Consider the following 26423-nt stretch of genomic DNA (forward strand, 5'->3'; position numbering starts at 1 on the left):
GCCTGCATGTGCACAAACAACAATAACAAAAATAATAGTAAATAAGCTAAAAATAATGAAGTATATATAAATACTTGTCACATCCTGGATAACTAAAAAAACTGGTGTGAAAGCATGTACAAATTTTAAGAGTAGTCAAATAGTTCAGGGCCCATAACTGAGTGAAAATTTAGAATAAACTCCACAAATACCACAACCCCCAGCCAACAGAGCTCTTGTCCTGAGTTCGGGGCATTTCTTCCTTATTCTTTCTTGTGTTTTGTCACCTAAATATTGCTAACTGGTAAACTATGGGAGCATACAGCTTGCACCTGGCCTAACTCCTTAACCTCCTCATTTTGGAGTCTGTAGCTGAAGGGCAGTGACACCTGCCTCTCACATTGCAGAAAGCTAGTAACAGCAGAGGGCCTCAGCTGATGCCTGGCTCCTAGGAAGCATGGTACATGCATTAGGGAGGTTTGCTTTGGCCTCTTGTTAGTGTCTGTGGCTGGGCCTCTCTGTGTATCCTAGGCTGAACCCAGGATGCCCCTGGCTCAGTCTTCCTAAGAGCCAGCATTGTAGGTTTGTGCCACCATGTCTCACTTGTCTATTAATTTTTATAACTAATGTTGTGTTCAGTTTTGTCTGTGTTTTACTTTTATGTGTATAAATACTTGTAAGGCCAGGCATGATGGCACATGCCTGTAATCCTAGCACTCTTGAGAGTTGGAGACCACCCTGGGCTACATGAGACCCTGACTCAAACAAGCAAACAGGAACAGAAATGTTACTATCTGGGTATAGCAGGGTTGTTTCTGAGTTTGATGCCAACCTAGGCTACAGTAGAGTGAGACTCTGCCACCACCACCCTCCCCCAAAAAGAAAAGCTTTGCCCTGACTTGGCAAATATTACATTTTTTGAGGTGTATTTTATCCATATGATGATCGTAACCTCCATGCCTGTGGTGTTATGTTAATTAATGGCAGGGCTGAGCTGAGTGTCCCCTGAACTTCAGAGGTGGTCATTTGACACTAGGCTGTACAAACCATCCTCTGCGGACCAGTGGCTCTCCTAGCAAGTTCCTGGTTCCTGAGACTTCTTCAGGGTCAAAATTACGTTCTCACCACTAACAAGCCAGCCCCCACTTGCTCATCCCCTCTCACCTGTGAGAAATGTCAGGGTGTCGTTGCTCTGATTCCACACTAGATATGTATATTCTTGGCTTTGAAAATGTTCTCAGAGCTAAACCTGACAGCACAGGCCTGTCATCCCAGCTGCTCTGGAAGCCAAGACAGGAGGACTGCAAGATTAAGATTAGCCTGGACAATTTAGCCAAAGCCTGACTCAAAATGAAAACTCTAAAGAGGGCTGTGGCTAGGGCTTAGAGGTAGATCCTTGCCTAGCATGTGAGGCTCTAGTCCAGCCTCTAGCAGTGGGGGGTGGGGTGTACTTCTTCAGTTTTTATTTCTAATGCAAGGATTATTGAAAGTTTGAGCTACTGAGTGTTTTGGGCTCCAAGTCTGCCCTATTTGGGAATAGGGTAAAAATTCAGGGGCTTTCCAGGAGCTGAAGAAACAGGTGCTGACTCACCCTTGTTCAAGGCTAGAACTTCCCAGCAGGCTGTGGGGTTTGCTGATTGCTTATTAGCAATTCTGCCTGTGGGTGGGTCTTTCTCATTGCTGGGGACCAGGTCTAGACAGGTGCTAGACAGTAGGCAGTCTAGGGGTTACTAAGCTAGGAAAGGAGAAATACCTGACAAAGTCAGCCTTGAAAAACATACATCGTGCAGGGCAGTGGTGGCACACACCTTTAATCCCAACACTCAGGAAGAGGCAGGTGGATCTCTGAGTGTGAGGCCAGCTTGGTTTACAGAATTAGTTCCAGAACAACCAGAGCTGTTACACAGAGAAACCCTGTCTTGAACTGTACCCCCAAAAATAAAAACAAAGAAAGACACACATTGGGCTGCTGAGATGGCTCCAGTTAGTCCCTGGAGCCGACTCCTACAAGTTGTCCTCTGACACACATGCACACACAGTGGTGTACACAGGCAGACAGAAAAATAAACTTTTGAAAGTCAGGTGTTGTGACATGCACATTTAATCCCAGCCTTTAGGAGGCAGAGGCAAATAGATCTCTCTGAGTTCAAGGTCAGCCTGTCTACATAGCAAATTCCAGAACAGCCAAAGCTGTATGGTGAGACCCTGTCCCCCCCCCCCAAAAAAAAAGGTACAAAAAAGAGTCTCTTAAGGGGTTTGAAGGGCTGAAGATATGTATCTTTATGCAGTAAACAGGACCTCTGAAACTCAAGGGACTGCTGGGGCTGAGGGCACACTAGGGAGCATGACATTTTCTTTCATGGCTCATAGTTTACTATCCCTAAAATACTGCTTTCTATAGCTAGATAGCAAACAGCCACTATATAGCAACTTAAAGCCAAAGATGCCTGCTGTGCAGGTGGTGTAGTGAAGTACACAAAGGGTAGGGACAGGACTGTACTCTCAGGTCCTCAGCAGTTCAAGTGTCATATGTGCCCTCATCTAAGTTCTGTGACTGACTGATGTCCCCATTTTTTGGTAGCTGTCAATAAAGAACATCCTCAGCTCCTTGTTACCTACCACCTTGACTGTGTCCTCCAACGCCCCTGTGCACATCACACCTATGCTGTACCACTAATCCCCAGCCACGTATTGCGCTAAACAGGGACGTCTCCTTCCTTTGCTGATGCCACCACCTAAGCTAGCAACAGGGACATGTCTAACAGTAGTCAGCCTTGAAAGCATACACAAAGACTGCCCCATACCATTGAGACCTGATCAGAGAAGGTGGACAGTGTTCCTAAGGATGATACCCAAGACTGTCTTGTCCTCCATACATGTGTGCAAGCACACACACACACACATGCACACACACACAAGCCCCAGATATGGACTCCTTCTTCTGCGTGCTTATGCTACTGCCTCAGTAGAACCAAGAGGGAGTGGTTCCAATTGTAAGCTGTCACCCCAGTCCAGGCTACTTGGGATGACGTGGTGGAATCACTGTGATCCAGCAGCTTCCTGTCTTTGTGTTGGGGGAGGGGATGTGTGATCAGGACCAGGAGAGGGAACAGTCAGCACAGGGGCTGAGCCACTTGGCCTCTTGACAGTGGCTTCCTTGCATAGAGGGGGGAACTGCTGTGTGAGGAGCCCGTGTTGCCTGGAGACGCAAGAGCTTGTTTCTGGACCTCAAGTGCCTCCTCTCACCTCAGATCTTGGTTGCCAACCATCAGGGCCGCCTTTGCTGCTTATCGTGGGGGCTGGGTCAGGGGGACCTTCAGCTGCAATCCTGGGAACAAAATCCTCTCTTTGAGTCATCCCTGTGGCCTTCTCTCTAGAGCAGGAAGGAAGTGACTGTTCACCTCTTCCTCTGGGCCATCTGGGGCAAAGGACAGAGAGACAGACAAACAAGGGCCAGGCTTCGTGTGCACATATGTCATCTCAGCACTGAGAAGGCTGAGGCAGGAGGATCATTAGATCAGACCAGCCTAGGCTACAACATGAGATTCCCCACCCCACCCCCATATCTCAAAGGTTTTAAAAACAAAATAACAGGGACTGGAGTGATGGCTCAGAGGTTAAAAGCCCTGGCCACTCTTCCAAAGGACCTGGGCTCAATTCCCAACACCCACATGGCAGTTCACAGCTGCCTGTAACTCCAGTTCCAGTGGATCTTGCATCCTCACACAGACATACATGCAGGCAAAACCCCCCGTGAACATAAAAAAATAATCTTTAAATAAAAAAAGGAAAAAAGAAAGAAAAACTTGATTTAGAGGTTGGTGAACCCTGTTCTCAACTTTTTGTCAGCAAATCACAAGCTGTAATGGATGCCCTGTCGTGGTTTTTACTTGTCGAGGACCTAGAATGTGTAGCTTTGGAGGTGGCTCAGATGGCATAGTATTTATTTGCCTCACAAGCATGTGGACCTGAGTTTGAGTGGTGGCACATGCCTGTAATCCCAGCATCTGTAGGCAGAGACAGCAAGAACTCTGGGGTTCACTGACCATTTCAACCAATCTCCAGAATATTGAGGTACTTTGTTTTAGAGGAAGTGGAGAATGACACCCAAGATTGTCTTTTGGCCTCCACACATGTGCATGTGTACATACACACATATATGCACTCTTTGAAGCATAAAGTAAAAGAATATTTTTTGTTTTTTTAATTGATATTTATTGAGCTCTACATTTTTCTCTGTTCCCCTCCCTGCCTCTCCCCTCCCCCTTTCAATCCTCCCCCAAGGTCCCCATGCTCCTAATTTACTCAGGAGATCTTGTCTTTTTCTACTTTCTACTTCCCATGTAGATTATATCTATGTAAGTCTCTCTTTGTGTCCACATTGTTGTCTAAGTTCTCTGGGATTGTGATTTGTAGGCTGGCTTTCTTTGCTTTATGTTTAAAAACTACCTATGAGTGAGTACATGTGATAATTGTCTTTTGGTGTCTGGGTTACCTCACTCAAAATAATGTTTTCTAGCTCCATCCATTTTCCTGAAAAATTCAAGCTGTCATTATTTTTTTCTGCTGTGTAGTACTCCATTGTATAAATGTACCACAATTTTTCTTATCCATTCTTCGATCGAGGGACATTTAGGTTGTTTCCAGTTTCTGGCTATGACAAATAAAGCTGCTATGAACATAGTTGAGCACATGTCCTTGTGGCACGATTGAGCATCCTTTGGATATATATCCAAAAGTGGTATTACTAGGTCTCGAGGAAGGTTATTTCCTAATTTTCTGAGAAATCGCCACACTGACATCCAAAGGGGCTGTATAGCTTGCATTCCCACCAGCAATGCAGAAGTGTTCCCTTTTCCCCACAACCTCTCCAGCATAAGTTGTCATCAGTGTTATTGATCTTGGTCATTCTTAGAGGTGTAAGATGAAATCTCAGAGTTGTTTTGATTTGCATTTCTCTGATGACTAAAGATGTTGAACATTTCCTTAAGTGTCTTTCAGCCATTTTAGATTCCTGTGTTGAGAGTTCTCTGTTTAGGTCTGTACTCCATTTTTTTATTAGATTTTGTGATCTTTTGGTGTCCAATTTCTTGAGTTCTTTGTATATTTTGGAGATGAGACCTCTGTCTGATGTGGGGTTAGTAAAGATCTTTCACCATTCTAGGCTGTCATTTTGTCTTGTTGGCCATGTCCTTTGCTTTACAGAAGATTTTCAGTTTCAGGAGGTCCCATTTATTAATTGTTTGTCTCAGTGTCTGTGCTGCTGGGGTTCTATTTAGGAAGTGGTTTCCTGTGCCAATGTGTTCAAGTGTACTTCCCACTTTCTCTTCTATAAGGTTCAGTGTGGCTGGCTTTATGTTGAGGTCTTTGATCCATATGGACTTGAGTTTTGTGCATGGTGATAGATATGGGTCTATTTTCATTTCTCTACATGTTGATATCCAGTTATGCCAGCACCACTTGTTAAATATGCTTTCTTTTTTCCATTTGATATTTTTTGCTTCTTTATCAAAGATCAGGTGTTTGAAGATGTGTGGATTGATATCCAGGTCTTTTATTCGGTTCCATTGTTCCTCCTGTCTGTTCTTATGCCAGTACCAGGCTGTTTTCAGTACTGTAGCTCTGTAATTAAATTTGAAGTCAGGGTGATGCCTCCAGAAGTTCTTTTATTTCCAGGATTGTTGGCTATCCTGGGTTTTTTGCTTTTCCAAATGAAGTTGAGTACCGTTCTTTCGAGGTCTTTGAAGAATTTTGCTGGGATTTTGATGGGCAAGAATAATTTTTATCTCAGTGCTGTCTTGTTGCCCATGTGTGCACACTTATTGAGAATGCACAAAGTGAAGGTGACAGACGAGCCCAGGCCCACTGTCATCTCTAAGACTAAGGTTCTCATGGAATTTAGAGAGCCACATTCTGGGATTCATGGAGGAATTGTTTTCCAGTCTTCAGCTTGCTTGCTTTTTTTATTATTATTATTATTGTTACTACATTTATTTTGTGTGTGTATGCGCACACAGGCACATGCATGCTGTGGCACACATGTAGAAGTCAGAGGGAAACTTTGTGGAGTCAGTTTTCAATTTCTACCTCCATAGGTTCCAGGGATCAAACTCAGGTCATCAGCTGTGACAAGTGCTCTCACCACTGAGCCAACTCAGTAGCCATCATCAGTCATGGCAATAAGTGTTCTTACCACTGAGCTAACTTTCTAGCCCAGCCTTTGATTTCTAAAGGAAGCTTTGCATGCTGTAACCCCCAACACACATATGTGACAGTCCCTTTAGTCACCACATAGCAACCTCTTGGTTCCTCTAGGACCCTGTGAGTGCCATTACATCAGTTAGAGGGCAGGGCCATTAGTGATCCACACATGGGCATTGGTTGTTCAGTGGCCCAGAAGAGGGATTCATCACTAAAGATTCTCCTTGTTCTGGGTCGTAAATCACAGAGAACTTCTAGAAATTGGATTGCCCATCCTTGTCCCTTCTCCTCAAGACTTAATGTTTCTACAGACATCACCCAAAGCCCCTTGGGCCATGTGTGTCAGAAGCAAAATCACACAGCAGCCTGGGTTTTACTTCTAGCCCTAGTCCTTTTTACTGGTGTGGCCTGGAGGTGTCCATATCCACCATCTCTATACCAGAAGGCTGCAGGGAAGTACCAAGAAGAATCTGAATCTGGGGCTGGAGCTGCCAGAATAACAGTTGTTTTGTTGACTTGCTTGTTTTGAGACAGGGTCTCTCATATCACAGGCTGGCTGCAAAATGACTCTATAGATCAGGATTATAGGTGTGCCTACCATACCCAGTTTGTATGGTGTTAGGAGTGGAACTCAGGGCTTCATGCTGCATGCTAATCAAACACTCTAGCACTGGGCCACATCTCCAGCCCTTGAAGCAGCTTTTTCTTTTTAAGTTGTGGGGTTCAAGAATTATTTTTGTGTGGTGGTTGTTTTGTTTTTCTGAAATAGGGTATTGCTCTATAAGCCTATGGTACTCACTGTGTAGTCCAGGTTGGCCCTGAACTGTGGTAATCCTGTCTCAGCTTCCCAAGAGTGGGCATTATGGATGTGTACCATCAACACCTGTATTATTTGGGGGGGGGGGAGTTGAGGCAGTGTTTCTTGTAGCTTTAGAGCCTGTCTTGGAACTAGCTTTTGTAGATCAGGCTAGCCTCTAACTCACAGAGATCCATCTGCCTCTACCTCCCAAGTACTGGGATTAAAGGCATGTGCCACCACCGCCCAGCTTGTATTATCTTGTAAACTACCTCTGTGTCCTATGTTGCTTCCCATTGCTGTAACTCAGAACAACCTGAGGGAGAAAAGGGTTTCTTAGGCTTACACTTCACCTCTCAGTCCATCACTAAGGGAAGTCAGGGCAGGAACCTGGAGACAGGAACTGATGCAGAGGCCATGGAGGACCACCGCTTACTGTCTCACTTCTGGTTTACTCATCGACTTTTTTTATACAACTCAGGAACTGTCTGCCCAGTGGTGGCACCACCCACAGTGCACTCAGTGCTCCCACATCGCATATATCATTAATCAAGAAAATGCTCCCCAGATTTGCCACAGGACAATCTAATGGAGGCACCCCTCAGTTGCTTGTCCCTCAATGACTAGTCCCTAATCCTAGATAACTCTAGCTTGTGTCAAACTAACAGAAAACCAAGCACACGCAGACACTCTTCCTTCCTTCCTAGACCTTGCTTTCCTATTTGCAACAGAACAGCCCAGCCGTCATCCCCCACCCCCACCCCCACCCCCATTCCACCCTTCCATCCGCTCCTGTGGCTTCCTCCATCAAGACTGAGCTGTGACTGTTTCTCTTCATGACAGGGTGAATCAGTGAAGTACTTCCTGGATAACTTAGACCGGATTGGCCAGCTGGTGAGTAGCCCCCATTTCCTTGCCACCCCAGTCTACCATCCAGGGTTTGAAAACCTGATGTGGAGACCAAAGCAGACAGCGGCTCCAGCAACATCATGAACCAGGCAGCTCATAACATCTAATTCTGTAAACTGTTCATCTGTTTTATCCCGCTCAGCTCTACATACCTGGTCTTAGGGAAGAAATCGCCCTGTGAGAATGGCTTCAGCCCATTCCCTGTGACAAACATTGGCTAGGGATAGGGCCAAAGGAGACTTCCTGTCACTTATTCTGGTAGAGAGTTCTAGCATATGCCAAGGGAAGCAGTGTGGTGAGACCCTAGGTAAAGTGATCATTCACAACCAGCCTCGGCAACTTGCCTGCCTGTCTGCCTGCCCAAGAACATCTCCATTGTCACTGCCTCCTCACAGTTTCTTCGTTCTTGGTCTGGTGGAATGGCGTCCCTGCACTCAGCAGGCCTAAGCCGGAAGGTCAAGAGTTAGAGGCCAGCCTGGGAGACCCTGTCTCAATAAAACACAAAAATAAGATCAGTGTACATGGCTAACAAAACTGAAAAGCACATCCGTACCGCCATTGTGACCTCCAGCATGTAAATGTCTGTTGTCTGTAGATTTTCTCCTCTGTGCTGGGTTTTCTCCCCCTTTTGATTTATTGACTAAAATTATTATTATTATTATTCCTCACCCATATGAGTGTCTTAGTGTGGATCTCACTGGTCTATCCTCATAGTATAATGAAGAGATATTGTCTATTCCCTGTGACTAGTAAGTTACTCTCCAGCCAGTGTTGGTCACAGCCTGTTGACTTTTTGGTGAGGCTATGACATGAGTGGACAAATGTTCTGGTCCCTGAGGCCTTCAAAATACAGAATCAAAGGGGTTTGTCAATGGAAAGATTTTAGAATGTATGTGCTCTGAAAGCTAGAAAACTAAACAGTATCTTTGGTATAGAAGTAAATGAAAGAGATGTTTAATTTCTTCTGGTGGAAAAGACGGACAAGATTTTATACAAGGCTCAACTGAAGATTCTGGCCTTTCTCCCTTAAGCCAGAGAGCCTGTATTCACTGTGAAATGAGGTGTTTAATCTCGTGGCTTTGTTGTGAGCTGGATTTATAGTTCTGTTAGTGAGACTTGCTTTTGGTGTTGAGTTAAATGTTCTTGCGAAAGTTCCTGTATCTTTCTCCTGCAGCCTGTCCTTCTGCCGGCATTTTTTTGCTCATTCTTTCCTGTTTCTCTTCCTTCTCAAATATCTCCCTTCCTCACGTTTTCCAGAACTACTTTCCCAGTAAGCAAGACATCCTGCTGGCCAGAAAGGCCACCAAGGGAATCGTGGAACATGACTTCGTTATAAAGAAAATCCCGTTTAAAATGGTGGATGTGGGTGGCCAGAGGTCACAACGCCAAAAATGGTTCCAGTGCTTCGATGGGATCACGTCGATCCTGTTCATGGTGTCATCGAGTGAGTATGACCAGGTCCTCATGGAGGACAGGCGCACCAACCGGCTAGTGGAGTCCATGAACATCTTTGAGACCATTGTCAACAACAAGCTCTTCTTCAATGTCTCCATCATCCTCTTCCTCAACAAGATGGACCTCCTGGTGGAGAAGGTGAAGTCAGTGAGCATTAAGAAGCACTTCCCAGATTTCAAGGGTGACCCACACCGGCTGGAGGACGTCCAGCGCTACCTGGTACAGTGCTTTGACAGGAAGCGTCGGAACCGCAGCAAGCCCCTGTTCCACCACTTCACCACTGCCATAGACACCGAGAACATCCGCTTCGTGTTTCATGCTGTGAAGGACACGATCCTGCAGGAGAACCTGAAAGATATCATGCTGCAGTGAGAGACAGCCCCTCTGCCGTCCTCTCGTGGCCTCCATGGCCCTTGGTCACATGTCTCTGGTGTGTCGTCGCCTGCATGGACCTGCAGTGGGCATCTCGAATCCACACCATTTAATACCTGGCTCAAGAATGCTGGACTGCCAGCCACACCCGCGAGCTCCAGGCAAGAGGACGTAGGAGTGTCAGTGATAGCTACTGAATCCGGGGACTGTGAAACTACTGAATCCATGCCATCGCTCTGGTGTTGATCTGTAAAACCTGGTAACACAGCTTTCTCCCTCCTTGTAGAAATCATTCCTTGCTGACACAACTTAACCAAGGTTCAGGCACACACGTGCTCTCATTAATGACAGAAACACAAACCCAGCTGGCCTTAAAGGCAGCTCTACCTTGTGACATGCAGGTCCTCACTGAGACACACTAACTCGGAAGCTTAGCCTCACATTAGGCCATAGAGGGGCATGTGATGCTGCTAAGCTCAGAGTGTCCAAGCTCAGGCCACAGTGCCACCCCCCAAAGTGAACACACTGCCTTTAAAATTGTGCCAACACCCTGAGTCCCCACTCCAGGCATATCAGGATGAGCCAAGGAGCCGAACCAGGTGAGCCCACTCCCTGCTGTAGAGAACAAGGTGGGAGCTATGAAGCTGTTAACGCCCCAGCAGCCACTCACCTTGTCTGCATGCCCAGCAGGGCACGGTGTGGAGAGGTGGCCTCTGGAGTGACTGTGGCTAGCCTTTGTACACATAGTGGTGCTCTCTACTCCTTCCCCCATCCCTCCACATCCAATGGCAAAGACACATAACCAAGTGGCCTTGTACATGGCTCCTATGCCTTACTTGACAGTTGGTGGCATGTAGCCTCCCCTGTCCTGGGTTCTGAAAGCAGGCCAGAGAGATGCTCTGTGGCTCTAGAGCATCTTCATGCCTTGGCTGCTTGGTGGGCCCCAGCCACTAGCCTAGCCCTTCAGGAGAAGCCCTGGGCTCTACATACCATCCCTCACCGTTGCCTTCACACAGTGCTCTCTGCTCTCAGAATTGTTGGCAGGCCACCTTCTGTTACTGTGCACACAGAGCCAATAGGCACCCTCTGCACTCTGGTCCATGAGGATGTAGAAGGCTGGGGACATCAGCACAACCTGCTGCATTTCAGCCTGTCCTGTCCAGCTTTCTGGCAGGTATCATACTGTTTTACAATCTGTTGCATTCCAGACCTGACCCTCAGTACATTAATTATTCTCTAGGGGCTAGGGTGGGGCTTATAACTTCCTAGCATTTGAAACAAAAGAAGATCTCTAGCCCCAGAGTGTCCTTTGGCTCACTAACACATCCAAGAGCCCTGTCTGCAGCCACACTGCTCCTGATACTTGGTCCCTGTTGCATCCCAGTCTTGGCTCATTTCAGCAACCAGACAAATAGGATTCTTGGAGCAGATGCTAAACCAGGAGGGGGGGGCTGCTTCTGAAACCCCACTATTGCAGTGCTCTGATTAGGAAATAACAGTCAGTTTCTTGCTCACTTATTCTCACTCTCTTTGCTCAAGAATTATATCAGCATTTGCTGAGCTTCTGGCTCTTTCCTTTGGGAAGAAAACAGCCATTCTGCCTGCTTCACCAAGTCTTCATGGGCTGAGGGGATGTGGCTAGCAACCATGTGGGGCTCCTTGGGGATCTTAGGTCTGCACACAGAAGGCATCCTTGCCAGGTGCCATGTGCCCCTTGTATCTCAGTCAGGGCCGAGACCCCAAGCAGACACAAGCTGTTCCCCAGCCACTGTTGGAGGTCGCTGTGACTGAGGTGAGTGGTGGGGTTGTCAGGGAAGAGTGCTGTCCCTCTGACAGCCTGACATATGTACCAGTCACTTTCAAAGCTGGAAGCATGTGAGTTGCAAGATGTGAAATTCCAACTAGCTGAGCAGGTGGATGGCCAGAGGCCCAGCAGCTTGGACCAGCTCAGCCTCTGGCCCACCGTCCTGGTGAGCTGAGCCTGGCCATGTCCTCTCTGTTAGGATGCCCCTACTCTGTGATCCGTGAAGTGGTGCAATCGGAAAAGGAGACAGTGTTTGCAGGGCGAGGCTGAAATCATTTACAAGTCTCTACACATAGATTGTAGTCGTTTGTCTCCCAGACATTAGGCTTTTGTATTTTTTTTTATTTTAATTTCACTGTTACCCTTGACTATTGTCCTTTTTATTGCAGTGTTGGAGAAGCAGAAGGTATTGTGCCTCCTCTATTACTGCAAAAAATAAATAAATAAATAAATGTAACAATAAACTTCCTAAAATCAGATTGCTTCCTGCCTACTTAGACTATAGATGTTAAAGGATGGGCTGGAGTGGGGTGGGAGGTATTCTGAGAGGTGTTCTTAATTAACTCCTGTACAGAAATTATTTCAAAGTTCTTGACTCATTCTGTAATTTAGAGCTGTCTAGGATATCTAGTCTTAAGATTTCCCTACTTCTTTGATAAGATAAAAATAATAGTAAAAGAAATCTGGGAAGGTGGCCCAATCAGAAAACTGCTTTCCATACAAGCATGAGACCCTGAGTGTGACCCCCAGCACCCACATGAAAAGCCATGAGTGGCGTGTGCATCTGTAACCCCAGCCCTGGGGAAGCAGGGACAGGGACCCAGGAAGCCTCAGGCCCCAGTAAGATGCCTTGTCTCAGTAAGCATGGTGAACAGCCCCAAGGATGACCTACACATGCATATCCACACACAAAAGTAATAACAAGCAAACCCATGGGTTGTGACTGGCCAGCTCAGAGGCTGAACTGGTTATGGTTTGTTAGGGCTCCCCTAGGGCAGTAGTAGCTCAGGGCCAGCTGCCCTCTACTTCACACCAGTGTTGACATTGATTGGGTGGATCAGGCTTGAAGATTTGGCCTTCACACCTCTGGATGTTGATCAGAAGGAGTCCTTGGTTACTGTCTCAAAGCAAAGCTACACTCACTTTCTCCTTTTTCCATCTCAAAAGCACAGCCTTCCTTACTTGAAGATTCACTACTGCAAATTTCAGTTCCATGTACCTGAGCCTGGCAGCTCAGAGAGCCATCCTAAATGCTATTTTCAAATGAAAGCCCCCAAACACATGTGATTTGTACATTAAAATGTGCCCTTATCCAGGTTCGGTGTCATACACCTTGGAAGGTAGAGGCAGAAGAAGGCAGGAGTTCAAGGCCATCTACTGCTGCTTACACAGTCAAAGCCTGGCATGCATGAGACCAACTCCAAAGGGGCCAGGGAGGTGGCTCTTAAGAGCAACAGGACCGGAGTTCAATTTCGGAGCACCTACATAAACTGTCACCTACACCCCTAGCACTGGAGGACTGGGACTAGTGCTTGCTGGCCACCAGCACTGCTCCTAGTGAGACCCTGCGATGAGGGAGAGTGGTAAGGCAGGGCACTGGACATCCTCTGGCCTTTGCTCATGCAGATGGACATGTGTACCCCACACTAAATAACAAAGGAGTGGGTGGCTCGCTTCACAGAAGCACCGAGAGCCAACCAAAGAGCTACGTGAGCTCGTGGTAGTGGAGACTCCAGCCTCTGCCAGGGAGTACCATAGCAATGCCGGGAAGCATGGTGGTTAGGGGCTTGCTTTTCTAGCCCTAGCACTGGTGGGCAGAATAAAAGAGGGTTGTTCCAGCCGTCACTTTGTCACCTTTATTGTGTGATCTACCCAAAGGAACATGGTCCCATCCATTCACAGTCTTGGCAGAGCTGTTCATGGAACTGAAGGTCTCAGTCACTGGCTTTCTTCTTTTTATTCAGTCCTTGGTGTGGCAATTAGTTTTAATTATCTACTGCTCAAATCTAGACACACTTGGGAAGTCTCAATGGACTGTCTAGATAAATTTGGCCTGTTGGCAATCTGTTTGGAGATAGGGTCTCTACTGAACCTGGATCTCACCTGGCACCCAGCAAAACCCAGTGAGCCTCCTGTCTCCCCACTTCTCCCACCCCACAGCTCTAGGTTCACAGGTATTCCTGACCATGCATGGCTTTTTATGTGAGCTCTTGGGATTTGAACTCAGGTCCTCACGCTCGAGTAGATAGGATCTCATGTATACCACAGTGACCTCTAATTGCTCATTGCTGAGTAGCTAAGAATGACCTTGAACTTCTGCTGGTCCTTTTGCCTCCATCTCCTGACTGCTGGGATTATTATAGCTGGGTACCACCAAGCCTGGTTTATATAACCCAGTACTGCCAGTGGAACCCAGAGCCTCCTGAATGCTAAGCACACACTCCACCAACTGAGCAACATCCCCAGCCCAAGAACCCAGCTTCTGAAATCTGCTGCAAGAAATGCAAAGGATCAATGGACAGTGGCTGGAGCCCTTCCTGGCTCAGCGTTCCCCAGCATCACCGCTCATTGCCGGCTGGAGCCCAAAATAACTCAGGTTTATTTTTGAGCTCAGCTCCTTGGGTAAGAGGCAAATGAAAACAAGCTTTAAGTCGAGAGGCTTGTTTTAAAAGGCAATTTCCAAGAAACATCTGGGGGTCACTGTGGGTTCAGCCCCACCCAGCATACCGTGTTCCCTGTAATAGTTGGCAGGTTACAGGCCCCCTGCTTCAGGCTGCAGAGGGATTGAGTCCCCAGGGGTCTTTGTTTTATTAGTATTATTTTTATTATTGCATATGTGTGCAAGTATGCCACGGCATGTGTGTGAAGGTCAGAGGGCAACTTTGGGATCAATTCTCTCCTTCCACATTTACACAGAAGATCAAGCGCAGGCTGTCAGGCTCACACGACCTACTGATCCATCTCACTGGCCTGATTTTTGTTCTGCTTAGTGTACCTCCAGCTTCCCACCCTGTGGAGAGGTAAGTGTGTGGAAGCTTCCAGAAGCTTTAACAGAGCTGAGTGGGGAATGCCTGAGAGTCAGGGTGCAGATCCCCAGCCTTCTGTGCATTTCTTTATTCTGCCTAATTTCTCACAGAGTTCAAAGAACACAGTGGACGAAGGCAGAGGACTCGTGCAGGGCCAACAGCCTAAATTTCACTCGACTCCATGTTGCTGAGCCTCACGTGGTTCTGGACTACCTCAGGTTCTGGAGCCATGAAATAGTGGCGTGGTGTGAGGCTGGCATGGCAAGATGGCTGAAAAGTGCTTGCCACGCAAGCCTGATGACCTGAGTTCAATCCCCAGTACCTACGGGATGAACCTACTTCTGAAAGTTTTCTTCTGACCTCCATGTGCATGCCACAACACGTGTGCCTTCATCTGCCCCTTCACACACGCCAAGATTTTAATAAGGGAAGTGAGCTAGCGGACACAACAATTTCCCTGCATTCAGAGGCACGGCAAGGCATGGTGGTGGACACCCACAGTCTATACGTGGGAGGCTGAGCAAGATGGCAGGGTTCAGCCTGAGGGGATAGAGAAATACCATCTCAGCCAGAAAAGGTGCTTAGGACCCGAGTTTGATCCCCAGGAACAAAGGCTGGGCATGGTGGTACATGATCCCAGCTCTGGAGAGGTGGAGACAGGCAGCTCTGTAAGGGCTAACTGGCGTCAGTCTAGCTTACGTGGCAAGTTCCAGGCTAGTGAGAGACCCTGTCTCAAAAAGCGAGATAAGACATTCTCAATTAATAAAAATATTTTTAAAATAGCAAGATGGGCCAGACCTAGTGGCACAAGCCTTTTATTTCTGTACTAGGGAGAGAGGCAGAATTAGGCCCCAGACTGGGGTGCTAGATGACTCATAGGTTAAGAGCACTGGGTGCACTTCTAGAGGTCCTGAGTTCAATTTCCAGCAACTACATGGTGACTCACAACCATCTATAATGAGATCTGGTGCCCTCTTCTGGCATGCAGACAGAACACTGTATACATAATTAATAAATCTTTAAAATAAAAAAACAAAAACAAACTGGTCTACAGAGCGAGTTCCGGGAGAGCCAAGGCTGTGTAGAGAAACCCAGTCTCAAAAAAGATTGACCTCTGGCCTGAACATGCGCACGCTCTTTTTCAAGACCTTTCCAACCTTTCCTGTCCTTCCCAGGCAGACTTGGGCACAGCTACCTGTCCCTCCAAACCCTGTCTATCTCTGCCTGTTGGATCCACAGAGTGGCTCACCATGGCACTGTTCACAGACCTCTTGTATATCCCAGGAATGTTCTAGCATCCCCTTCAACCTCAGCAGGATCTAAGTTTGGACTTTTAGCTTTACCCAGCTCCCCAGCTAACCCACTGCATGTCTGTGTTTTTAAGCACTTTGGAGGGTCTTCTTATCCACAAAGGTCTGTGCCTAGGGACAGTATTCCAGGACAACAGCCCCTCCCTGTTCATGCCCTGGCCATGAGGTGAAACCCCATCTTCCATCCCCAGCAGTTTCTGTCATGAACAGGAACAAAATGATGTCCTGCCTTCCCCTCTGATGTGAGCCTGGGCTTCAGGTAGAAGAGGGGGACATCAGGGTAACTGAGGAGGTATCCATGGCCATGATCCAGGCTCTGCTGCTCACCCAATAAAGCCAGAAAGCATAAGGAAGCACACGACACAGGGGACGTGCGGGACTCAGCAGCATGAAGCTGAGAAGGCAGGAAGGCCACAAACGGTTGCCTTGACTACATAGAAACTAGCTTGGGCTAATGAGACCTTATCCCAAAAAGGGAAAAACAAAAACAAAAACCGTGAGGGGTGGGGGTAGTGATAGGAGACAGAGCCCAGCAGGAAGGGATCAGTAGGAATGTTCCCTTAAAGGGTGGATAGTTCACTGGCCCCTTCTGCTTTGCTTCCTGGCCTTTGTAAGGTGAGCATCTCTCCACATGCTCTCCCCGACTGTGATGTTCTATGTCACCACAGCCTAAAAGCCACAGAGCCAACCCATCACAGATGTGACCTCGGGAACTATGGACCCTAACAAACCTTCCCTCTTTTAGGGATCCAACACAGCCACTTACCTACAAGATGCACATACTCCCCTTGACTCGCCAAGACCCCCACGCTCCTTCCTCCTCAGACAATGGGACAGTGAGACTGGCATTGCTAGCCAGCTGGGACATTGGAGAACAATGCAGGTCACTTCAGGAAAACTCTGTGTGTGTGTGTGTGTGTGTGTGTATGTGTGTGTGTGACAGAGCTTCAATAATACATGACACAGAAATGAAGGGGGAAAACACAGCTGTGGATGAATAATTTTAACACCATTCTTCCGTCAGGAGTTTATAGACTGCGACAGGAAAAATGCCATCGAAGACAGAAGAGCAAGCCCCCACCACCACACTGGCCTAACTGGTAGCAACAGTACAGGCAGCAGCCTCAGGGTTGGAGAAAGGATCTCTCTGCCTTCCATGCACAACCCATGAACCTGCTTATAGTCACCCCATCACCCCACTTCTGTCTGGAGAAATGGTCAACCTGACAGGGCACAGATTTCTCCAGGAGCTTCACAAAGACCTGAGCCAGCCTTGAGGAGCAGAAAGCACCCCATGTGAGTGACACAAGGTTGCCAAGACACAGTGCTGGATAGATAGAGGGCTCGGACATTAAAGGTGTGCACTGTACTTGCCGAGGGCCTGAGTTCAATTGCAAGCTCCCACATAGGCTCACCACTTCCTGTAATGACATCCAGGAATTCTGGCGCCCTCTTCTGGCCTCTGTGGGCAGCTGCACTCATGTGCACAGACAGAGACAGAAACATACACGTAGCCATAAAACCCATGCCACAGGGTAGTCCAGAGCTCCAGCTGTGAGTAATTTGACAGACCAAGGCCCCCTCCTGTAGGGAAGAAGCAGGCATGTGGCTACCTCCTGCCTCTCAGCCATGGCTGCAGGCCCCATAACATGGGGACCCTGTGGTCAAGCACCCAAGGAGCATTTCCTCAGCTTCTGGGGACATTTCTTTTAATCCTAAAGATACCAGAGTACCCTCAGTCACTGGGCAGGCATGGTGGGTTAGTATCTTCAGGAAAAAAATACCAGGAGCTGACTTCACTGTTTCAGATGGTCCATCTCGCTGCATTAATTCTCCGCCCCCCAGCGGCAGTGGGAAGAACTGGCCTTGGCAAGTCTTCGAGAGCTCAGCCGCCGCCTCAGGGAAAAAAACTTGTCCCCCAGGACCCTGCGCAGCCCCACATTATCCTTGGCACAGGGCAGGTGCTGCCTGGTGACTGGGAGCTGCCCTGTGAACATCTCCCACCGGCCTAGGGCGTCCACAGCTGCATCAACCTGGACCAACTCCTCTTCAGCCCCTTCCCTCTCCAGGGTCTGGATGCATGCATCCAGCCACCGCCCATACTCCTCAATGGCCTCCACAGGGCCCCCGAGTTTCAGCAACACTTCTGAGGCCACCAGAGAGCTCAGCCCATCCTCAGACCCTGGTTCAGGCCCATCAGGGAAGGCATGACTCCACGTGTCAGGGGTGACTGGCTCTGATGGACTGGTCACAGGCTCAGTGTCACTCTCACAGCCCACGCCTGAGTCAGCACTGAAGGGCAGGGTTTCCTCTGACACAGATGGTTCCCCAGTCTCTTGTCCAGACCACATCTCCACTGTCACTCGGGTCCAAGTCTGGAGTCTCTGTGGGTAGAGACATAAACTGAGGTTGCTGGTTAGGCAGGGAGCTGCTGGGGACCACCCCAGGGCCAACAGGAGGCTGGAGCCACAAGGGCCCTTGAGCTGGGCCTGAGGACTGGAGTCCAGCCCGTAGTCGCGCTGGACCTCCCAGCTCTCAGAAATGCACTTTTCACAGGCGCTCAGAAAGCTAGCTGTGAACCGGCCATTGCTTAGAGATAAATTACATGAAGATTATAGTCAATCTGAACTTTGTGTGTCTGTGCAAGGGTTTCTGTGTCTGTGTGTTTGTGTGTGCATGTGCAAGTGGGGGGGGAGGCCAGAGGTCAGCACCAAGCACCCTTATCCGGCACCTTGTGTTTTGAGACAGGCTCTCACTGTAGAACTCTCCACAGTTAGACAGGCTAGCCAGCGAGCTTCAGGGGTCCACCGTCTCTGCCTCCCCAGCACTAGGGTTGCTAATGCATGCCACCACACCCAGCTTTTTTGGTGAGGGAGGGAAGGTTTCAAGATGAGCTTCCTCTGTGTAGCTCTAGCTGTCCTGGAACTCACTTTGTAGACCAGGCTGGCCTCAAACTCACAGAGATTCACCTGCCTCTGTCTTCTGAGTGCTGGCATTAAAGGCATGCACCACTACACCCAATCTAAATCAATCTTTATAAAAATTAAAAAAGAGAAAAACCTGAGGGGAGGGAGGCTTCCCACACTGAGTAAGCTGAGCCCAGGGGCTGAATATAGCCAGCTATTGCACAGAAATATCTCCTCCCTGCACTGAAAATTTTAACCAAAAGGTAGGCTTCAAAAAAAAAAGCCGCCTTTGATCTCGGAACCCTGAGCCAAGTGTCCTAGTTTGCAAACAAGCCTTTTCACAGGGTTGGGGGGGGGGGGGAGGCTTGTAGCAATACTGCGTGGTGACAGCAGAGGGCAGCATCCCCACACCAGCTCAGCCTAAAGGGCATCGCTGGCTGGCTGCCCGCCCCTCTGGACACCAGCTTGGTACGCTTCCCCTTTCTCCCAGGGGCTGCACTGCGTCTGGGTACAGGAGCCTCAGTGTCCACCAAGAAGCAAGGATGGGGAAGATGTGGGGAAGAGGGCCCCCATCTGAGCTCTGTAAATACAGAGCTTCTTGGGGGACCATCTGCACTTGCCCTCCTCCACCCACTGCAGCCTGATGCTGTCATCTGCCAGCAAGACCTGCAGCCCCGTGCCCGGGAGTGATGGTGCATCCATGTCCCCCACACACATCCAGGCTTTGCACCCTGCCCTGTCCCACTGCCTCTGGGTGACCACCCTCACCTACACACTCACCTTGTACCTCTCCAGGAGCCTGAAGCCCAGGAGGTGTTGCAGTTTCCGCAGGCAGATGGGACAGAGGTCCAGGGGACGCCTTATGGCCTCATCCAGGCTAAGTGCCCCTTGCAGGAGGCAGCGGAGCCACCGACAGCTCCCTAGGCCCAGGAGGTGGCATAGCTCATGGCAGGTAACCTGAGGGGAAATGACACCACGACTTTGCCTCACAGTCTCAGCACCCTGTAACCCCCACCCAGGGACCACTGAGCCAGCTGGCCACCCCTAGATGTCCAACACCTTGGGAATGAAGATTACCTGGGCACGATCCACACATTGCCCTAGCCGCATCCTCCTTAATGGTTCTAAAAAGCCACACAGATTGAGGAGGCTTTGAAGCCAGCCAGCCCAGCCCAGCCCAGGGACCCGTCCAGGACCCTGTAGGTTCCTGACTGTGTGACCTTGAACACGGGGGGGGGGGGGGTGTCTTGCAACCTTGGTGTACTCACTCTGGAAAGTGAGGGACTGTTGTGGAATATTATTTTAAGATGTGTGACATTTGTCTATGCTATGGAACATTGTCTTAATGGTGCAAAGATGTGCTGCGTTCTTTTATGTGGTGTTTGTTTAACTCTGTGAAGCCGTGTTACTTTATCTGTCGAAAACACCTGATTGGCCTAGTAAAGAGCTGAACGGCCGGCAGCTGGGCAGAGCGACCGCTTCTAAACAAGCCCGGAGTGTGAACCGGAGCGGCGGACGGAAAGCTGCACAGCACAGGAGCGTGTACCTTTCAGGAGCGGCAGACTCAATGGCGGAATGATGACCACGACTGAGAGTTATCGCCAAGAGAAGCCTGCCCGTCACAGAGAAGCTGAGCTCTAGAGCCGGGTGTTAGAACGTGAAGCTGGGAAACTCCGGCACAACATGCAGCTGGAGCAGTAAGAAACGCAACGGCACAGAAGCCACAGGCAGGAAGTCAGTGACCTGAAAAGTAACTTAGAAAAACTGAAAGTGGAATTAGATGAAGCCAGGTTCAGCGAGAAGCCGCTGAAGCAGAAGCTGGACCATCAGGAGGAAGTTCTCGCGCACAAACCAGAAGAGCTCGGGCTACTGACTCAGTAGCATGTCCTCGGAGGCGCTGGCTCTTTGGACTGAGCTTACTGAAATGGAAGGTGTGAAGACAGCTCCCAAGGAAGAGGTGAACAAGCCAGGCGGTGGTGGTGCACGCCTTTAATCCCAGGACTCAGGAGGCAGAGGCAGGCAGATCTCTGTGAATTCGAGACCAGCATGGTCTACAAAGCAAGTTCCAGGGCAGTTTCCAAAGCTACACAGAGAAACCCTATCTCAAAAAACCGTGTGTGTGTGTGTGTGTGTGTGTGTGTGTGTGTGTGTGTAAGAACTGCAGGACACACAAGAGGAACTAGAATGTTTCGATGCTTCCTTAATGCCCCAGGTAGACCGGGTTTAAGAAAAAGGAGCGAGAGAAGGAAGCGGGGTCCTCCCATAGCCTCAGAGAAAGCTCACATAGAAACTCAAGATCTTCAGGAGCAGCTGGGCCGCACACTTCAGCTCAGCTTGGTGAAAGTCAAATATCAGTCACTGAAGTAGCCAAATGCATTCACCCGAGAGCAGATGGACAAAATGAAGTTCCAAACCTCCATGCTGCTGAGGATGAGGGGATTGCAAACCGAATTTGAGCAGCAGGAACGGCTGTTTGCCATGTTAGAACAGAACGATGAAATAATAAAACACCTTTAGGTGAAATCAGTAATCTGGAGAAATATCCAAATTTACATGGAAGTATGGAATCTAAGCCTTCCACGTCTGCCCACCCTTGTGCTCGAGAAGACAGCACCTAATACGCAGATTTACTTCAGTTAAAGCTTGATAAATAAGAAAACGAAGGCCCAAAGGGCGCACTATCCATACAGAGTTATTATTTGAGAGCCAGCGGGCCCTAGGTACTGGGCCGAAACAGTTCGCAAATGAAAGACGCCTGCAGCTTTCAGGAAGTGCGATATGAAACTGAGAGCGAAATTAGATGAATTAAAGTCAAAGTCAAAGAGAAAATTGAAATACCTGTACTCAAAAAGAGGCGTGAGGTGCTGCCGCTGGATATATCCACACCAGAAGAAACACTCGCTGCCAGCGCCATTGGGGAAGAAGTTTCTAGACTGTCCCTTCAGGGAGAGGAGAAAGAGCCCGGCCTGACATAGTAACACCGCAGTGAGGACAGCCAGTCTCTCTCCCCACAGGAGCCCGCATCTGGCTGTGCTACTGCGCCTGTCTAAAACACCCGATCAATACAGAGCTGAACAGCCAAGAGCACAGAAATGGGTAGGCAGGGCTGGCAGGCAGAGAGAAGACATAGGAGGAGGAGCAAGATCAAAGAGAGGAAGACTCTAGGGGTCAACCACCCAGGCACCCAGCGACTGAGGAAGAAAAAAGAACAGAAAAAAGCCCAGAGGCAAAAGGTAATGGCATAATTTAAGAAAAGCTGGCTAGAAATGAGCCAAGCTAAGGCTGGGCATTTATAAGAAGGAATTAGTTTCTGAGTGATTTATTTGAGAGCTGAGTGGTGGCCCTCCAAAAGAGTAAAGGAATTTTTAAAATAAAATAACATTTTGGTGTACAACATAAGGCTCAAATTTCATGGCTCTTTTTAAAGTTTCTGCCTTGCCAGGCGGTAGTGGCACATGCCTTTAATCCCAACACTCGGGAGGCAAAGGCAGGTGGATCTCTGTGAGTTTAAGGCCAGCCTGGTCTACAAAGCAAGTTCCAGGACAGCCAGGACTGTAACACTTTCTACAGCTAGGAAGGTTGACTGCAGTTCCAGAAACACAGCTCAGACTGAGCACAAGCTTAATGCCTGGCCTTCAGGGCGAGAGAAGCAGGAGGAGCGAGCGGAGGTCCACACTGCTTATCAGTTTAAAGGCTCAGGCGGTCAAAAAAGCCTAAATGATGCACAGTGAAAGAGGCTCAGACTGAAAACCCTGAGAACAAGTCCCAGCGTGTCTTGCAGTCTGCATGGGCTTAACAAAAAGGGTATAGACAGTCATAGAATAAATAGATTAAAAATAATAAAGTCTTTAAAGAGACAGTCAAAGAGAAAAGCCACATAAAGATGTGTGCTATTGTGTGGATTTTGAATTTTTTTGATTGCTGATAAGCACAGGCCAGCTGCTAAGAGACATGGGATTGAAAGGAACTTTTGAAATAAACCAGCCTGCATACTTTAGGAATGCCTTAACTTTATAATGAAAGTCAAAAAATGTATTTGTCAAATGGAAATAAAAAATGCTTGGAAGAGAAGTTTTGGTTTTTGTTTCCATAGGAAATAAGGTGCTGCGGATTCCTTCCAGGTTAATACGGCTTGATCAGGAAAGACCTCCTGAATCTTGGCAGATGATATATATTAACAGAGGTCACTACTAGTCATCCCAGGACTTGGCCAGTATCTCAGATTTTCTCAGAAACCCTAAAGATGTCTTCCACCCACAGACAACAGGAAGCAGTTTGGTGAACACAACACCCAAACAAGTTCTAGTTTTGAAAGCTATTAAAAACTATTTGGAATGATCAAGAAACACAGGTTAGTAGTTAGTTATTTATAACAATCAACTTTATAGATATTTTAGGCATGTTTTCTAGATATTACAGATATATTTTAGATAAATAAATGGTCTTCAAACACTTCAAAGACATATAGAAGCCGGGCGGTGGTGGTGCATGCCTTTAATCCCAGTACTCGGGAGGCAGAGGCAGGCGGATCTTTGTGAGTTCGAGGCCAGCCTGGTCTACAAGAGCTAGTTCAGGATAGGCTCCAAAGCCACAGAGAAACCTTGTCTCGAAAAACCAAAAAAAAAAAAAAAAGACATATAGAATATGACATTTAAAATGTTTTGTTAACTTAGGGCTTTTCATGATGAAACACATCTGCTCCTGGCAACACCAATTTACTGTATTTTTTAAAAAGATTTATTTATTTATGTATACAGCATTCTATCTGCCTGTTTGCCTACAGACCAGAAGAAGGCAACAGATCTCATTACAGATGATTGTGAGCCACTATATGGTTGCTGAGAATTGAACTCCGGACCTTTTAAAAACCAGCCAGTGCTCCTAACCACTGAGCCATTTCTCCAGCCCCCCAAAAATTACTTTATAAAAGGATGATGGGCATCAAAGAAACTCCAGAAGAGTTTGCTTTCACTGTGGCAAGACTAGCCATTTGGACAAGAAACTGATTTTTGGCTTGACTGCTTGGCTGTGTGCTGTGCAGACTGGACATGCACAACCCACAGGAAAGTGACTGCTGAACTTTGCCAAAAACAAGGCAGGACAGTCCTTCACATTTCCAGCTTCACTGAAAAGTCTATCAGATACTCTAGGCCTGTAGGCTGAAGACAGGTGCCTCAGTGTTGCAGAGGAACTCTCGGTGACTGTCAGATGTCTCTGTCATGTCTAAAGTCTTAGAAGCTGCTTGCAATGCACTTCCTGTTTACTTGGGTAATACATATATTCCACTGGGGCTTTGGATGGAGTTGAAGACTAGATAGTTATAGTTGCAGTTTTCTTTAATTATTAAGGAAAGTAAATTAGGTATAAAACTTTGGAGTCAACCAGGTGGTGGTGGCATACGCCTTTAATCCCAGCTCTTGGGAGGCAGAGGGAGATCTCTGTGAGTTGAAGTCTAGCCTAGTCTATAAGAACTAGTTCCAGGACAGACACCAAAGCTACAGAGAAATCCTGTCTCAAAAAAATACAAATGAACAAACAAAAACAAAAACTTTGGAGTCACTAAGATCGGATGGATGGTGGAGTGTTTTCTCTGAATTTGCTAAATGTAAATGGACCAAATATTGTAAATTCTTGATAACTGTTTTTATTGCATATAAAAACATATATTTTACTATGTTAAAGTCAAAACCTTTATTTTTATTCAGAGAAAAAAGGGGAAATGTTGTGGAATATTATTTTAATGTGTTACTTTTTTTTTTCTTGCTGCTTTGTTAACAATGCAAAGACGTGTTACATTTGTTTAAGTAAAATTAACCTGGGGTTAGGAGGCTGAGTCAGCAACTAGCTGACAGGAAGTGGTAGGGAGGACCCATATGTAGCTGGGGTTCTAAAGTGGGGGCTGAACAGAAGGATGCCTTTTTTTTGGGGGGGGGGGGAAACATGAACAAGAAGAGGTTAGCTACTTGCTGTTTGGCCTCTCTGAGTGAGCAGAATTTCACCTCAACCTTTGAATTCTGAGTTCTGTAGAGGAATAGAGATCTAGATAAAGTTCTCTTTAGTAGCCATGCTATAGACCCTGCTGGTACTGTGGAGCTGCAGCTGCCAATTAAGACAGCATTTGCTTAAGGGGCAGCCGCTGCATTTAATGAACAATGACAGGTGCCATCCTCCTTTTAGCACTGACTGTGCCAGGGCTCGTGGCTCTGATCCGTCCTGTCCCCCACCCTGTACCCCTTCTCCCCCATGCTCACCTTGCAGCACTGAACCATGCCCAGGGCACTGAAGCACATGGTCCGGCCTCCCTCATGTGTCAGTGTCTCAGGGCCATCTGCAGCTGCCTCCAGCAGAGCTGGGTCAGGAACACTGGGCCCGGCCTGCAGAAACTCCCCAGAGAATCGAGCGAAGCTGCACACACCCACTTCTGGGGAGAGGCCGAAAGAAGGGACAGCCATGACTCAAGGGACCCAGGGTGGAACCATCCCAGCATTCCCTGAAGCCCAGGACAGCTCGACGAGAAACATCCTCCAGTCCTGCCCTGTGCAGTCAACTCTGGGGACCAGCCCCTCGCCCAGGTCCAGTGAGAACATAGCCTCGAGTTGGTACACACACATCACCCTGAGGGGGTGGAAGCATGTACACCATGCCCGGCACTGGTACACCATGCTTGGCACTGGAGCGCCTTGGGGCCACATCACTCTGCCTCCTGAGTAACAGTTGCTAAGGCCTCCGCTCACCATGCCCCGGAAGGAACCTGCCAAAGGTGAAGGTCCAGGCATCATGGGGATACAAGTCGGCCAGCGTGAGACCCAACACACACAGTGCGTCCCCTGGCTTGTTGTTCTTCAAGAAGGACAGGATGCCATCTGCAGGAAGAAGGCTGGGGTCAGGGTGGGCAGAAGAACCTCCCATCTGTCTCCTGGTCTGGGACCAACCCTCTCAAAGCTGGATACTGACAAGCTACATCCTGGGGAGACCCAGAACCCAGAACAGCAATATGACAGCCTGAGAACCATGGGCCCAACCTGAGAGACAGGCCAGGGATCCCCAGTGCCAGTCATTTCCGGGGCCCCTGTCTCCTGGGTCATGAGAGCTGATCTGGACACAGTCCCTGTGGAGAGGCTGAAAGGACAGTCAGTCGAGCTGGGAACATGGCCCAGTAATGTGATTTCCTCTTTCTCAGTAAAGTGCTTGTCATACAAACATGAGAGCCTGAGTCTGATCCCCAGAATCCATGGAAGAAAACTGGTCCCAGTGGCTTGCAATCCCAGCACTGGGGAGACAGAGACAGGTGAGTCCCTGGGGTTCACTGGCCAGCCAGCCTGGCCAAATCAGTGAGTCCCATGGCAGTGAGGGACCTGTCAAAAAAACCAGGTTTTCAGTAAGTGAAGACCTAACCAAGACTGACCTCTGTTCTAAACACACACACACACACACACACACACACACACACACACACACACAGAGAGAGAGAGAGAGAGAGAGAGAGAGAGAGAGAGAGAGAGAGAGAGAGGAAACAAGAACCCAGCAGGGAACAGGCAGCTGAACAGTTACCCGCAAAATGCCCACATCCAGGTCCCTAGGCCCTGGGAACAAGTTACCTCAAACAGCAAGAGTGACCTGCAGTTGTAATTACAGTGCTAGGAGGACAATGGCTCTGCATTGGCC

At 48.2% G+C, this 26423-nt stretch overlaps 2 protein-coding genes and 1 pseudogene across 5 annotated transcripts in view; 2 read left to right on the top strand and 1 right to left on the bottom strand.

The window, feature by feature from the left end:
• Positions 1-11993, top strand: part of Gna12 (G protein subunit alpha 12) — an 85240-nt gene extending 73247 nt beyond the window's left edge. Inside the window, exons 3-4 of the mRNA XM_085683491.2 lie at positions 7820-7870; positions 9143-11993. Of these exons, the coding sequence (XP_085539617.1) occupies positions 7820-7870; positions 9143-9712 (621 nt within the window). The 3' untranslated portion in view covers positions 9713-11993. The remainder of the gene's footprint in view (positions 1-7819; positions 7871-9142) is intronic.
• Positions 11994-16840: 4847 nt separating this feature from the next.
• The window catches only part of Amz1 (archaelysin family metallopeptidase 1), a 31138-nt gene continuing 21555 nt past the window's right edge, over positions 16841-26423 (bottom strand). For all 4 annotated transcript variants that reach the window (XM_085683485.2, XM_085683483.2, XM_085683490.2 and 1 more), the window contains 4 exons: positions 25493-25621; positions 25010-25179; positions 19539-19715; positions 16841-18236 (listed from right to left, as the gene is read on the bottom strand). In XM_085683485.2, coding sequence (XP_085539611.1) covers positions 17679-18236; positions 19539-19715; positions 25010-25179; positions 25493-25621 — 1034 coding nt within the window. In that variant the 3' untranslated portion in view covers positions 16841-17678. The remainder of the gene's footprint in view (positions 18237-19538; positions 19716-25009; positions 25180-25492; positions 25622-26423) is intronic.
• On the top strand, positions 20641-22705 carry LOC146895501 (protein Spindly pseudogene; annotated as a pseudogene).

Source organism: Myodes glareolus, chromosome 2, assembly GCF_982192425.1.
Source record: "Myodes glareolus chromosome 2, mMyoGla1.1, whole genome shotgun sequence".
In the NCBI taxonomy this organism is placed as follows: domain Eukaryota; kingdom Metazoa; phylum Chordata; class Mammalia; order Rodentia; family Cricetidae; genus Myodes; species Myodes glareolus.